The following is a 15,912-nucleotide window of genomic DNA, read 5'->3' as shown; positions in this document are numbered from 1 at the left end:
CACTAACTTCCAGAAGAGTGGTCTCTTTAGGGTCATTGAACAAGGGGAGGGTAAGGAGCTCCCGTGTGCTTTCTAAGCACAAAGACAGACCTAAACCACTCTTTCACAGTTCAGATCACATGTACCCAAATCAAAACACTGTAAACTGAAGTGTCTCAAGGTAGCACAGAAAAACTAACTGTAGTAGTTTGAATGTAACTGAATCCCATAAGCTCACAGGGAGTGGCACTATTAGGAGGTATAACTTTGTTGGAGTAGGTATGGCCATGCTGGAGGAAGTGTGTCACTGTGGGGGCTGGCTTTGGGGTCTCCTATGCTCAAGCTATGCCCAGCATGTCACACAATTCACTTCCTGTTGCTTGCAGATCAAGATATAGAACTCCCAGGTCCTTCTCCAGCACCATGCGTGCCTTCATGCTGCCATGATGATAACAGACTAAATCTCTGAAACTGTAAGCCATCCCAATTAAATGCTTTCCTCTGTAAGAGTTGCCGTGGTCATGGGGTCTCTTCACAGCAATAGAAACCCTAAGACACTAACCCTCTGTATCTGTAGCACTGCTGATAACATTAGAGAGCTTGGTCTTCAGGCTTGTGTACGTTGATGTATTTCTCACATCACTCTCATACCGTCCGGTGCCCAGGGATACTATACACTCTAATGGTGCATCGGGCCAGATACATTTACACTCATGCATGGCCAGGGCTGAAGGGTTATTCAGAAGCAAACCTCCATCCTGTAAAACAAAAGTCACAAGATCAGTCAGTTTGGTACTAACTACAGGGAAAAGCTAACCGTGTAATGAGCAATTTACAAGAGTCCCTTCAAATGATTTATTCATATTCTACAACTGCAAAATTCACCATCTAAGATGATAAATTTTAGTTTCCTATTTTCAAGATTTTTGGATTGCTTTGTATATGCTGCTTAAAAATACTGAGATGAACTGAAAAACCTAAAAACATTTTCATGTGTATTTATTGATTGATTGTGTGTTCACACACATGGAGGTCAGAGAAAAACTTCTACCATATGGGTCCTGGAGACTGAACCCAGGTCACCAGACTTTGTAGCAAACACCTTTACCCACTGAACCATCTTGCTGGCCCCAGAACTATACAATTTTTAAGGACACATTAGAATAGTTAGTAGTTAATAATAACAAAATAATCTCCCACAAGTTCAATATAATAAAATTAATTGAAATTTAAACAAAATAATTTTAAAGTATCATATCCACAGTACGTCTATAAATTGAAGAAAGTAGGAAAAAGTTTGAACTTTTAAGTCAGTGGTTCTCAACCATGGGCTGTGACCTCTTTGGGGGTAGAACTATCCTTTCACAGGAGTCACCTAAGATCACTGGAAAACACAAATATTTACATGATGATTCATAACAGTAGCAAAATTACAGTTATGAAACAGCAATGAAAATAATTTTATGGTTGGGGATTATCACAACATGAGTAACTATATTAAAGGGTCATATTATTAGGAAAGTTGAGAACCATTCTTCTAAGTGTTTTTCATTATCAACATGATTTTGAAGAATTCAAAAAGTAATGTAAAATATGTTGATAGAATAATATAAAAATAAAGAAGTATTTAAAACTATGACCAAACTATAATAGAATGAATCACATAATAATATTTAAATACATTTCATTACTATATTGATATTAAAATCTAGGGACATACATCTCACTACAGATATTTTACATAACTGTGTAGGCTTTTTCCTATATGGTTTTCATATGTATTCCATTGTAGATGTATGATTTGTATTTCAGTGCTCTACTTTTTTTCCTGTTAGTCACTATCTTTTGAGTTTCTGAGATTAGTTCTATAAAGCAAAAGTTTCTAATTTTGATGAAGTCCAGTGTACCAGTGATTTTTTTGTGGATGGACAGTGACTTTTGGTTTATGTTAAGGTTTTTGGTGTGTGTCTGTGGGAGAGAAAGACAGTGGGGGCAACAATAGTGACTACTTCAAAGCAATTTGTTGAGAAAAGTAGCCTTGGGCTGCAGAGATGCTTTCCTGGGTAAAGTGCCTGCTATACAAGCAAGAAGACCTGAGTTCAGATACCAAGCACTTAGTAAAAGCCAGCTTTGGTGGCAAATGTTGTGTCTGTAACCTCAGCACTGGAGGGTAGAGACAGTTAGATCCATAGAGCCTACTGACCAGTCAGTCCAGTCAACTGGTAAGCTCTGGGTTCAGTGAGAGACCCTGTCCCAACAAAAAAGGTGGAGAGCAAAGACACCTGATGTCAACCTCTGGTATTCACACAAACAGCTCACACTATACACACATGCATAGCCTGTCCCACAAAAGGACTATTCTTTCTTTGAACTGCTTTTTGTCTTTATCAGAGCTAAAGGCCATATGTATGTAGGTCTATTTCTGGACCGTTCTATTTTATTCATTCATTCTGTCCGTCTGTCTGTCTCTCTCTGACCTAACTTCCTCAAATAATATTTAGCACGTGCTCACACTAGAAGGCAGATATATAAAATATTAATGATCACTCATATGAAGTTTTATAATATTTTTGAGACTACAGGGAAACATAAGGCCATCACATTCTGAGAAAAGCAGTCTGGTTACATCTTTTCATTGCTTATTCCATTCTACCTTTTAGTATGGGCTGTTAGTTGTCACTTTATGGTCTAATTTCCATCTCTGAATTGCTGACCACCACTGTCTTCACTACATGTCTTTGAAAGACTATGGTGTATGTTTCTATGCTGTGACTTTCATTAGACAATATTCTTTTAAAAGACATCTCTTGTTGGGCATGGTGGTATACATCTGTTAGCCCAGCCCTCTGGAGACTAAGGAAGGGGGATTGCTGTGAGTTTAAATGCAATCTCAGCCACACAGGTAATACCAGGACAAAAGAGCTACATAGCAAGCCCCTCTATTAAACAAAATAACAACAGGATATATTTCTTATCAATAGGTGTGACCATTTCACACCATGGCTCTTTCCATGGTGCTGAATACTGACAGTCTCTGAAACTGAAACGAAAGAACAATGGTGTATGAAAGGTCCAGATCTGGGATTAGAGAAAAAACACTTCACCCTGTTTGCCACTTGGATGACTGCAGCTGTCCTAAGATCACTGACATCTCTCTTCTCAGCTGAGTCCAGGAAAAGGCATTTGTATTGAGAACAGAACTAGGAAAGGACAGCTGGTACCCACTCTGGGTATCATGCTCATTTTGTTTATGGAGTCAACAGTCTGAATTTTCAGTGTGTTTCTTAGTAATACAGTTAAATGCTTATTATTCCTAAACTCAAAGTAGCAGTAGCAGAGAATGGACAAACAGCAAAATCCTAAACTAAATCAAAGTATAAATTAAAGATGTGAGAGCACTTGACTAGCATGATTAACCCTTTGGTTTGAACCTCTGCACAAGAGAAAGTGTATGTGTGTGCAAGTGTGTGTGTGTGTGGGGGGCGGTTCTATATTACCAAGGATATTATTTCAGTTCAATTGTGAAAAGTCTAAATAACCATCTATATATTCCATACCAGATCAAAAAGCTTACAGTGATGATAGTTCTGGGAATGAACTGAGCCTTTACCTGGAGTAATGGATCACTATAGTTGGAATAATTACTTTGGCTATTAAGAAAAGAAATGTCCTCAAAGAATCTGTAGGTTCCTTGCATGTAGCTAAACCTCAGTGCACCATCCGTGCCAAAAAGGCACCAAGTTCTTTGTTCTTTCTTGCTACTAATAACAGTCCTCTTCCTCTACACATCTAAAGATGTTTCCATTATGCTCTAAGAAAAATATTCATGGTTTACATTCCCAGTGTAATCTCACCTTCTGAAAATGCTGTTTTCTCGGATTTCACAAATGTGGCTTTCTATATTTTTAAGGCTTTGTGTGTGTGTGTGTGTGTGTGTGTGTGTGTGTGTGTGTGTGTGTGGAGCTCTGTGTATATATATATAATATAAAATATATACACATACATCACACTAAGATTTTCTAAAAGTATTTATGGTACATATAGTAATATTCAAAAGCTATGATTCCTCATGGAAACAATACTTGTAGTATACTATTACCTTTTAGAAATTTTACAATACTTTAAAGTCATTTTAATGACAAGTAAAAAACACCAAGTTGGGTGGATGTGTGCTTTGCATGGCCAGTACCATTAAAATGAATGAAGCCAGAATTCATTTTGGCAAATTTTTTTCAGTTAAATTGCTTATAGCAGGAAATTTGCCCTTACTGAAGTGAAATAAATGCAAATTTAATTCATTAGATGATAAGACTAGTATGAAAATCTTAACAGGAAATGTAAATGGTAATTAAAAATGGAGAAAGGAGATTTGTTTTGGTGACACAACAAATTATTCAGCATAAATTGCAAAATATACAAAAATATCACCAGAATAAAAACCGACATACGGACCAATGGAATCAAATTGAAGACCCTGACATTAATCCATGCACATATGAACACCTGGTTTTTGACAAAGGAGCCAAAACTATACAATGGAAAAAAGAAAGTATCTTCAACAAATGGTGCTGGCATAACTGGATGTCAATATGTAAAAGATTACAAATAGATCCCTATCTGTCACCATGCACAAAACTCAAGTCCAAGTGGATCAAAGACCTAAACAGAAATCCAGTTACACTAAACTTAATAGAAAAGAAAGTAGGAAGCACTCTTGAACACATTGGCACCGGACGGAGACCATTTCCTAAATAAAACACCAACAGCACAGACCCTGAGCACAACAATTAATAAATGGGACCTCTCAAAACTGAGAAGCTTTTGCAGGGCAAAAAAGACACAGTCAATAAGACAAAAAGACAGCCAACAGAATGGGAAAAGATCTTCACCAACCCCACATCTGACAGAGGATTGATCTCCACAATATATAAAGAACTCAAGAAACTAGACATCAAAATACTGAACAGTCCAATTAAAAAATGGGCTAAAGAGCTAAACAGAGAATTCACAAAACAAGAACTACAAATGGCTGGAAGACATTTAAAGAAATGCTCAACATCCTTAATCATCAGAGAAATGCAAATCAAAATGACTCTGAGATACCACCTTACACCTGTTAGAATGGCTACGATCAAAAACACCAATGACAACCAATGTTGGAGAGGATGTGGAGCCAAGGGAACACTCCTCCACTGTTGGTGGGAATGTAAACTTGTACAACCACTGTGGAAATCAGTATGGCGGTTTCTCAGAAAATTGGGAATCGAACTACCTCAAGACCCAGCCATCCCACCCTTGGGCATATACCCAAGGAATGCTGATTCATACCATAAAGATACATGCTCAGCTATGTTCATAGCAGCACTATTTGTAATAGCCAGAACCTGGAAACAACCTAGATGCCCATCAATGGAAGAATGGATGAAAAAAATGTGGTACATATACACAATGGAGTACTACTCAGCAGAGAAAAACAATGAAAGCATGAAATTTGCAGGCAAATGGATGGAACTAGAAAAAATCATCCTGAGTGAGGTAACCCAAACCCAGAAAGACAGTCATGGTATGTACTCACTCATAGGTGGATTCTAGATATAAAGTAAAGAACAATCAGACCACAACCCATAGAACCATGGAGGCTATATATATAGCACGGAGGTCCCTAGGACGACTGTGGCTTATAATAAATTTCGGTTTTACTCAATTATTGAAAAAAAATAGCCAAATGAATGGAAACACATGAACTATGAACCAAAGGCTGAGGGGCCCCCAGCTGGATCAGGCTCTCTGAACAGGTGAGACAGTTGATTGGCTTGATCAGTTTGGGAGGCAACTAGGCAGTGGGACCAAGTCCTGTGCTCATTGCATGAGTTGGCTGTTTGAAACCTGGAGCTTATGCAGGGACACTTGGCTCAGTCTGGGAGGAAGGGACTGGACCTGCCTGGATTGAGTCTACCAGGTTGATCACAGTCCTCGGGGGAGGACATGTCCTGGAGGAGGTGGGAATGGGGGGTAGTCTGGGGATAAGGGGAGGGGATGGGAGGGGAGAATAGGGGAACCCGTGGCTGATAATGTAGAACTGAATGGTATTGTAAAATAAAATATAAAAAAAGAACGAACAGAAAAAAAAAAAAGAAAAAAAAAGCAACATTAGGAGCTTTAAAGATAAGTATCTCTATTGTTATAATAGTTCTATAAATCCAAAATTCCAAATGTAGTCATTCATATGCCCTCTTAACCTATAATTAAGTGAATTAAATATCTAAAATGTTATTTTATATATTGTGCCTCTGCCATAGTTTAATAAATGTTTTCAGCCTAAAAAAAAATCACCAGAATATATTTCCTGCTATACATGAAATGGTATACATTTCTACTTGAGACACACATCTCATAGTCACATAAAATAAATGGGAACTGAAAATACAATGGGTGTGAATGTCACAGACCTCAGAGAACTAGCATGGCCCCTTCTTATGAGAAGTCCCCAATAAAAACATGACTGAAAAAGAAACAAAAAACAAAACAACAACAACAACAACAACAAAAAAAACAAATGTGGCTTTCCCCTTATCAATGGACACCAATGCCTCACATCTATGTCAGCTTTCCATTTTTGTCTTATTCTTAAAAAAACAAAAATGTTTTTTACTTATTTTAATACTGAATTTCAGTATGAAGAGCCTAGGCTACCTTTGAACTTATGATCTTCCTGTGTACCTTCTGAGCTGGCATGGCTACTTTTCTTTTAGTTTTTTTTTTTTTTTTAATGCCCTAATTTTATTGGCTTTAATTATGTGTATGTGCACTCAGGTGTCCATGGAGACCAGAGGCATCAAACTCTCCCCCCACCCTGGAACTGGAGTTAAAGGTGGCTGTGAACCTCCTGACATGGGTGCTGGCAATGTAATAAATTAAAGATAAGCAAAATTTAAAGGGTATAACTCATTTTAAGGGTACAACACATTCAGTGGCACTAGTTACCTTTACATTGTCTTGAAATTTTTATTTGTAATGTTCCCAAAAACATTTTTAGCCAAACTGTGTGATTATTCCCCATTTTCTTTACCTAATCAACTACTCACTTCTTTGTAAAGAATAAATCACATCTATCACCACTTAACTTTCTACCTTACTAGTGACTTTATCACCTCAGTCTGTAGATACTTATCTTCTAGTCTGAGTTATTTGGCTGCATTCAGCTATGCCTTTTAGCAGGATCTATGAAGCTCAAACAGTATGCCAGTTACTGCTAAAAATGTACATAGTCTTCCTAGCTAGCACAGTGCCTGGGACTGAATCAGCATTACATTCTGTCTAGTTTAGTGACAGTTATTGCTATGGCCTGACACAAGCATAATATGGTTGATATGAAGTATGTTCTTTCTGCTCAAGACTTTAAGATAAAGATAAAATTTCACCACATTTTTATTAATATAGGCTCTGAAGCCAACCTTTTAAAAATGTAAATAAAGCCCAAGAGGAGTAATATATTAGAATATTGTGTCATCAAAATGCAGAAGCTGGGGTGCTACAACAGGCATTTAGCAAGCATAAGGTTCAGCAACCGCAACCCCCAAATTAGTTTAAGATGATTATTATGGCTATTCTTGGTTGTCAATCTGACTACATACATCTGGAATTAACTAAAACCCCAAAATGGGGCACACTTATGAGGGATTTTTTTTTGGGGGGGGCTTCATTTGAAGTGGGAAGATCCACTTCTAATCTGGATCTTTTGAGGTGGAAAGACCAGTCTCTAATCTAGGCCATGCTGCCTGCTGAAAGCCTATATAAGGACATGGTAGAAGAAAGTTTTTGCTCTTTGCCTGCTTGCTTTTGCCTTGCTAGCAAGTCCATTCCTTCACTGGCATTACAGATTACTTCTTTGGGATTCTGATGTATACTGAAGATGAGCTAAGACATTCAGCCTCATAGACTGAGCATAGTCTACTGGATCTTGGACCATTCATAGGTAGCCATTGTTGGATTAGCTGAACCACAGTCTGTACGTTAAGTCTAATAAATCTCCCTTCTTTCTTCTTCCCCTATCTATATCTATCTATCTATCTATCTATCTATCTATCTATCTATCTATCTTATAAGTTCTTTTATTCTAGAGAACCCCGACTAAAATAATGATGTATCAAGATTGTTTTTACCAAAGATGGGAAGTTAACAATTTAATTTTGTAAGTAGGGCTGAAAAAAGATGAGATAGAGTAATTTTGTGTGAAAAGTACTACTTTAAGATAAATACTATGAAAAAAAGGTAAATAGTATGTTACTTTCTGACAAAGGAGAAGTGACTTAAGCTAGTCAGAAGGAATACTGCCTGTTTCAATTTTGGCTTAGGGTTTCTACTGCTGTGATAAAACACCATTACTAAAAGTAACTTGGGGAGGGAATGGTTTACTCTTATTTATTTATTTATTAAATTACGCTCATGATATTAATCACATTTGTGGTATTCATAGATTACATTCGAAGTATTCATTCAATTTTATATACATATATATACATATATATGCATATATACAATTTAATATATATATATATATATAATTTTAAATGTCGAATGTCATTTCTTGAAGGGGGTAGGAGGTCTTAAATACAGGCTTACAGCAAAATGGGAGGACTCCAGAGGGCAGAAGTTTGATACTGATGTTTTACAATCTTGCATCTAAGCTGTTAACGCCCATTATTCAGGATACACCAACAAGGAACTTCCCTTAAGCATTCAGGAGGGTGGAACCTGGCAGAGAATTAGCACTGGGAGGATATCAAGGTCAAGGTCCACAAGCAAGGCAACAGTTACCCAAAACGGGGGCCAGGGCCCTGCAGGTCCCCCTTTTATTAAAAAATGAGCTTCTGACTTGGGTTGCATGGGATGTCAGCAGGTCACCTTATCCGTCATGGAGACGCCTGCCCAGGCCACACAGGTGCTCTGTCTTAGGTTGGTGAGTGCCCCCCAGGCATTACCCATCTCTGAATACTCATTATCATACCGGCTCAATCGTGTGTGAGCTGCATGGTTAATTGCTGCCAAAGATCTCAAAGTGGCACTGGGCTTTTGCAATCTGTGTGTTTGATAGAGAAAAGACCAACAGAGGTCTTTTCTCACCCATAGCAAGTAGGCTAAACGCAACTGAGCCAGGGAATGGTTTACTCTTACCAGCTTGATAATGTTGTTTGTTTTTGCTCTTTTTTGGTAGCCTGCCACCCAGCTTCCAAATAAATCCACATGGAGGCTTATTCTTAATTATGAATACCTGGCCTTAGCTTGGCTTAGTTTCTAGCCAGCTTTTCTTAACTTAACTTACCGTATTTACCTTTTTTGCCTCTGGGCTTTTCCCGTTCTCTTACGTCTGTAAATCTTACTCTTACTCTGTGGCTTTATGTGTAGCTGGGTAGCTGGCCCCTGGAGTCCTCATCCTTCTCTGTGGCTACTTCCTTTTTCTCCTCCATCCAGATTTCTCCTTCTATATATTTTCTCTGCCTGCCAGCCCCACCTCTTTCTTCTGCCTTGCTATTGGCCATTCAGTTCTTTATTAGACCATCAGGTATTTTAGACAGGCACAGTAACACAGCTTCACGGAGTTAAACAAATGCAATATAAAAAAAGTAACACAGCTTAAAATAATATTCTATAAGATGACGAATGATGAATCATCAATCAAGAAAATGCCCTATAGACTTTCCTACAGACCACTCCTATGTGGGCATTTTCTTTATTAAGATATCTTCTTCATAAATGACTATAGCCTGTGTTGACATAAAACTAAAGCACAGTTTTCCAGAGCAAGTAATACAAATTTTAAGTGCCATAATTATTCTTTTTGGAGTCAAAGGCAAATTAAATTTTAGTCATCTATTTAATGCTCGTAAGCACAGCAATATTTCTAGCAATTGTTCAAATAGAATACTAATCCATAATTTATACTTGTTCTCTCTCTCTCTCTTCCCTCTCCCCTCTTTCTCAACTCCCATCTTCCCCTCTCTTCCCTCACGCCCTCCATCACCACCCCCCCAGGGTCTTACTGTGCAGCTCTGGCTGTTCTGGAACTTGCTATGTATAGCAGGCTGGTATTGAACTAACAGAGATCCACCTGCCTTTGCCTTCCAACTACTGAGATTGAAGTCTGGCAACACCACATCCCACTCCATAATTTATATTCTACCTGCCTCCAAAAAGATATGAAGGAACCAAAATGAGATACCTGTAGACATGACAGTTAATGGCTATTTTTAAATGAGATTATAAATAACAATATACATTTAAAGACTTTATTATGAGAAATTTATAGAAGTACTATATTTTAATGTTGTCTTTGGCAGCTTCTAAAGGTTAAGAAAGAGAGACTAACATTACTTATTTCCAAGTTTTCTTTTGTTTAGGCAGTCAAGATCATTCATATATTAGAATAAAATATTTTTATCTTTTGAGGAGATAACTATCCTATTTCTTCCTCAAGATTTTCAAAAGGAAACTAAAATAAAATATTTACTTAAGTAGGGTCTTATATTAGATTCCATTTGAATATTCTTCCGAAGATAAATATGTCATTGTTTCTGGAGTTCACTGGTTAGTTATATTATCAGTAGCTCAAAATAAACTGAGAGAACATAGTCATCAGTATAAAAATGGTCAAACATAAAAAGAGTATTACTAGTCTATGTAAAATAGAAAAGAAATGACTAAAGCACTTTAGTTAGTGGAACATTAGACCTGCTTCCCCTTATACAAAAGTAAAAGCTGAGGTGGGAGGAATGTGATATCAGGGCCAGCCTGGAATGACCAGTGAGTTCTAAGTCCTGGCTACATAGTAAGATGGGGGTGAGGGAGGAAGAGATGATGATGAGAACATTTCTGTGTATATGTGACTTTTTATTAAAGACCTGAAATATGATGATTATATTAAAAGTTACAATTTATAAACATTGTAATATTTTTAAATATTAAATTATTTATTTAGGATACAGTAAGAATAATATAAGAAAGGAGGAAGTTATTGATATGGACAGAAAAATACATATTAAGATAAAAATTGTATCTGGTTAGTAAATCTTGAATCAATATCAGAAACAAAAATACCCTCAAGACTAGCCCTGAGGGAGTAGAAGAAAAAAAAAAAAACAGAAGGGGAAGTGCTTTATATAATTCAAAATAAATAGTTAGGAATGATTATAAAGATAAAAGAACTGTGATTTAACTACAAAGATTATATTACTTCTAAAAACTAAAAGAATGTAGGACAATTGACTAACATTTTAGAATGTTATTTTATTAAAATGTAAAATAAAACCGAGAAAAATAGTTTAAATTTTGTAACCTTGATAGATGTAAACTATAATACTCTATAAGGAAGTTTTCATGTTTATATAGCCAACAGACATACAGAACATCTATGCATGGGCTTTGAATGCTATCTGAAGGTTCTTGCCAGTAATATTAAACTTTTTCTCACAACTGATTATCATAAAGAGTATGCATACATTTCAATGATTAGAGAGGAAAAGTCAGAATTCATGATTCCTTCAACTAAGACTGATTGTAAGTGGGAAGCCACAAGAAAATTTAGCCTTTATAATAATACATATGCTGGAAGTGTTAGCTCAAAAGCTTTAATCTGCTTTAATTTTACTATTTAGTATAAGCTATGAATTCAGATTTTTATACAGTGTGAAAAACTGGACATAGGAATAAGTTAAGTAAATGAACCTATAGAGATAAAGAATTATCAGCAATATTCAACTTTCCAGATAATTCAACCATAAACTTGAAACCGTATAGTTAGAGACAGCATCCTGTAACTTGTGGCTTTGTCTCTGGTCTATCTCTCAACAATTCTGAAGATACTAATTTCTTATTTGTAAAATGCAAACAGCTCTGTCTCCTATGTAGCAACAAGTAATAAATGAGACATTACATGTGAAGCACTGTCTAGCTCAGAACTAGCTTAGTGAGTGCTACTACTATGTGACAACCTCCTTGCCTTCAGAGTTCTCTCTTCAAAACTGTCACATAGATGATCTGCACCTGCAGGAAATCTATCAGTTTTCATCATGTTGGCATACAGTTTATGCACACAATCTCATTTTCCATCAACACAGGTACTGTGTTTATCAACCACACAATATAGAATAGAAAAAGTTTTCCTAACTTTCAAGTTTCCAAATTCTCAAATCAGAAGGCTTATTAATTAAAAAACAAAACAAAACAATAAAAGTGCCTTGAATTACACATCTTTTGACATATGTGAAAACATGAAGGAATTCTCTTTGTTGATCCTTATGAAGTTCAGTGATATTTAATAACTGGTGACTTAAATTTTTTTTTTGTTTTTTCAGACTATAATATCATTCCTCTTTCTCTTTCCTCCCTCAAAACCCTCCCCCACACCCCCTCCGTGCTCTAGTGCGGACTCAAGTACTTACAAGTTTTAAAGACAGCCACACATCAACTTACTTGATGAAGATCATTGCCCAGCGCGTATTCTGCAAAGTAGCCTGGAGCAGCTGAGGAGGCTCTAATGGCTTGCCACATTTTATACTGACAGCCTCCTAAATAGTGAGAGTTGACACCAGGAAAATGACCATAGTTCCTGAACACAAAGGCTTTGGGTGTTTGTCCTCTGTTTACTACGGTACTTACAGCAGCTACCTAGAGAGTTAAAAAGCAAACAATATGACTATTAACCACAGTGTCTAGAATCTCTAAAAACTAAATACTATTTATCATTATTCATTAATTTTTTTAAAGGCAGGGAACCTCATTCTGCAGCCTGGCTTGGCCCAAAACTTACCATGAAACTTAGGCTAGCCTTGAATTTGTGGCAATTTTCCTGCCTCAACTTCTTGAGTGCTGCAATTACACGTCTGAACTGCCATGGCCAGCTGAATACTATTAGTTTTATATATCCACAAGCCCAACAAGATCAGTGTGTAACACAAAATACTCAAAGAAAATACACGTTTGTTATGAGAGAAACAAAGGTAAAAAAGACATAAGCTATGATACAATTTTGAGATATATTAGATGAGAACAATAATAAAAGATGCATTTGAGTGTATGACTTTACTTAAAAGGATTTAGAATGGTACACATTTCTAAAGTAACAACTAATGCAATATTGTCAACAATTAGCAAATACTTAAAGATCAACAAAAGTAATATTTCAATGTCATTTATAAATTACTCTGTTTTTGTGTGTTTTGAAAATATTACAATTTCACAAAAATACATTGAGATTCCATCACAGTCAGTATGGAAATCAGTATGTTGGCTCCTCAGAAAGTTGGAAATCGATCTACCTCAAGACCCAGCTACACCACTCTTGGGCATATACCCAAAGGATGCTCCATTCTACCACAAGGACACTTGCTCAGCCATGTTCATTGCTGCTCTATTCATAACAGCCAGAAACTAGAAACAATCTGGATGTCCTCAACAGAAGACTGGATAAAGAAAATATGGTACATTTACACAATGGAGTATTACTCAGCTGTTAAAAAAATGACACCAGGAAATGTGCAGGCAAATGGATGGAACTAGAAGAAAACACACCAAGTGAGTTAACTCAGACCCAGAAAGATAAATGGCATGTATTCATTTATAAGTGGATATTAGCCATTAAATTAATGATAATCACCCTATAGTCCATAGACCCAGAGAGGTTAGTTATAGAGGAAAGGACTGGGGAGAAGCATGGATCTCCCTGGGAGGGCAATAGATTTTATGGGTATGATGGGGCAGGTGAGGATGGGAATGGGGAGATCAAGTAAGCAAGAGGGAGGGGAGAAAGGGTTAGGGAAGGAATGTGGGGAGAAACAGATGGGACATTTAAGGGATGACATGGAAACAGTGCAATGGAAACTTTCTAAAATATATGAAGGCGATCCTAATGAGGTCTCCTAATAATAGGGAATATGAAGTTCCAACTGGCTATTTCTAGTCACCAAATGAGGACTCCAGTACTGGGACTGGGTTGCATTCAGTTGAATTGTTGGCCAAAGGGGTCACATGAAAATCCCCAAGCAATCCAGGTTGTTGCTAAGACAGTGGGTTGCTCTCCCCAAACTGACAGCAGCAGACATTGCCAAGGACAACACCCATACATGAACATGGAGCAGCTGAACTGATGCCTATATGGAGCCTTGACCCCTATGTTCTGGTGTCTTTGGTGTGGGAAGATACTCTGTAGGCTATCAAAAGAGAAAGGTAAACACTAACCAAGCCTATTAAGACATTTGACCTACAATCTGTCCTGCCTGCAAGATATGCTAGGGCAATGGTGTCCCAGAACTTTTGGGAGTAGCCAACCAATGTCTGATTTGACTTAAAGCTCACTCCACAAGACAGAAGCCACATCCTTCACTGCTTGGTTGATCAAGTACCAGAGACTAGATAGTCCACAGACCTAGAGTAAAACCAAAGACTACTGGTCTAAAAGAAAAAAGTATCAAAAAATGACACCTAATCATATTTTGCTATACTCATAAATCAATGCTTTATTCAGTCATTATCAGAGAAGCTTCCTCCTGGAGCAGACAGGAAAAGATGCAGACCCTTGCCAGACATTAGACAGAGAGTGAGAGTTCTTGGAACACACATCTCTAAATGGGATATCTCCATCAAATCTCCGAGCTCAGAAATCCATCAGAAGAGGAGGAATTGAAACATGCTCCATGGGGGCTGCAGAGATGGCTCAGGGGTTAAGAGCACTGGCTGCTCTTCCAGAGGTCCTGAGTTCAATTCCCAGCAACCACATGGTGGCTCACAACCATCTGTAATGAGATCTGGTGCCCTCTTCTGGCCTGTAGTCATACATGCTGTATACATAATAAATAAATCTGAAAGAGAGAGGAAGAGAGGAGAGGAGAAAGAGAGAGGAGAGGAGAGGAGAGAGGAGAGGGAGGGAGAGGAGAGGAGAGGAAGAGAGAGAGAGAGAGGAAGAGAAGGAGAGAGAGAGAGAGAGAGAGAGAGAGAGAAGAGAAGAAAGAAAGAAAGAAAGAAAGAAAGAAAGAAAGAAACACGGTCCATGAATGAAGCTGAGTGAGGAGATTTCTGAGACCTTGTGAGAAAACTCCAAGTAAACAAGACAAGAGTCTTACAATCTCTGTTCCTCCATAACATGGGTTGTTCTTGGATGTGCTTATGTGCCCCTCCCAGTGTAGTGGATAGGAGTGAGTTTACTTGGAATTATTCATTACAATTGGTTATTATTTGTTTATATGTCTCTATGGAAAAACATATTTTTTGCCACGTGCAGCTTGTCCTTGTGATTATATATAGCTTGAACTCATGGGAACTTTATTCAGCAGACCGTTCTTAAACCTCAGGTTATAAACTGTCTGATGCTCTGCATAAAGTTGGCTTTTGCATGAGACTTTAGTCTGCCTCATTTCCAAGGTTCATTCTCCAGGTTCCACCACCAACTAGAGTAATAAACAGAGGAGAAAGCATATAAGAGCCAGAGGGGGATGGAGGAAACTAGGAGAATAAGGTTCTTTGAGTCAATTTAGCAAAGCTCATATAAAGTTACAGCAAGGCCTACATGGTCTATACCAGATGCCCTGTAGATATTATAGTGTTCAATTTAGTATTTTTTATGGGACTACTGAGTACCTGAATGAGTGGGTCTCTGATTCTTATGCCTGCTCTTGGGGCTCTTTTCCTTCTGTTGGGATGCCTTATTCAACCTTGATGTAATGAAATTTGCATATATATATGTATATATATACATATATATATATATAGTTTGTTTTTGTTTTTTTGAGACAGGGTTTCTCTGTATAGCTTTGGAGCCTGTCCTGGATCTCACTTTATAGACCAGGCTGGACTTGAACTCACAAAGATTCGCCTGGCTCTGCCTCCAAGTACTGAGATTAAAGGTGTGCACCACCACTGCCTGGCGCCTTATTATATTTTATT

At 37.5% G+C, this 15,912-nt stretch overlaps 1 protein-coding gene across 3 annotated transcripts in view; it reads right to left on the bottom strand.

Moving 5' to 3' along the window:
- The window catches only part of Pnpla8 (patatin like phospholipase domain containing 8), a 69,339-nt gene that overhangs the window by 5,794 nt on the left and 47,633 nt on the right, over positions 1-15,912 (bottom strand). For all 3 annotated transcript variants that reach the window (XM_037210510.1, XM_028882740.2, XM_037210511.1), the window contains exons 8-9: positions 12,448-12,642; positions 542-737 (exon numbers count right to left, since the gene is read on the bottom strand). In XM_037210510.1, the coding sequence (XP_037066405.1) occupies positions 542-737; positions 12,448-12,642 (391 nt within the window). The remainder of the gene's footprint in view (positions 1-541; positions 738-12,447; positions 12,643-15,912) is intronic.

This window comes from Peromyscus leucopus, chromosome 14 (genome assembly GCF_004664715.2).
Source record: "Peromyscus leucopus breed LL Stock chromosome 14, UCI_PerLeu_2.1, whole genome shotgun sequence".
Lineage (NCBI taxonomy): Eukaryota > Metazoa > Chordata > Mammalia > Rodentia > Cricetidae > Peromyscus > Peromyscus leucopus.
Note: the sequence above shows the minus strand (reverse complement) of the source record. Positions and strands in the feature narration are given on the sequence as shown.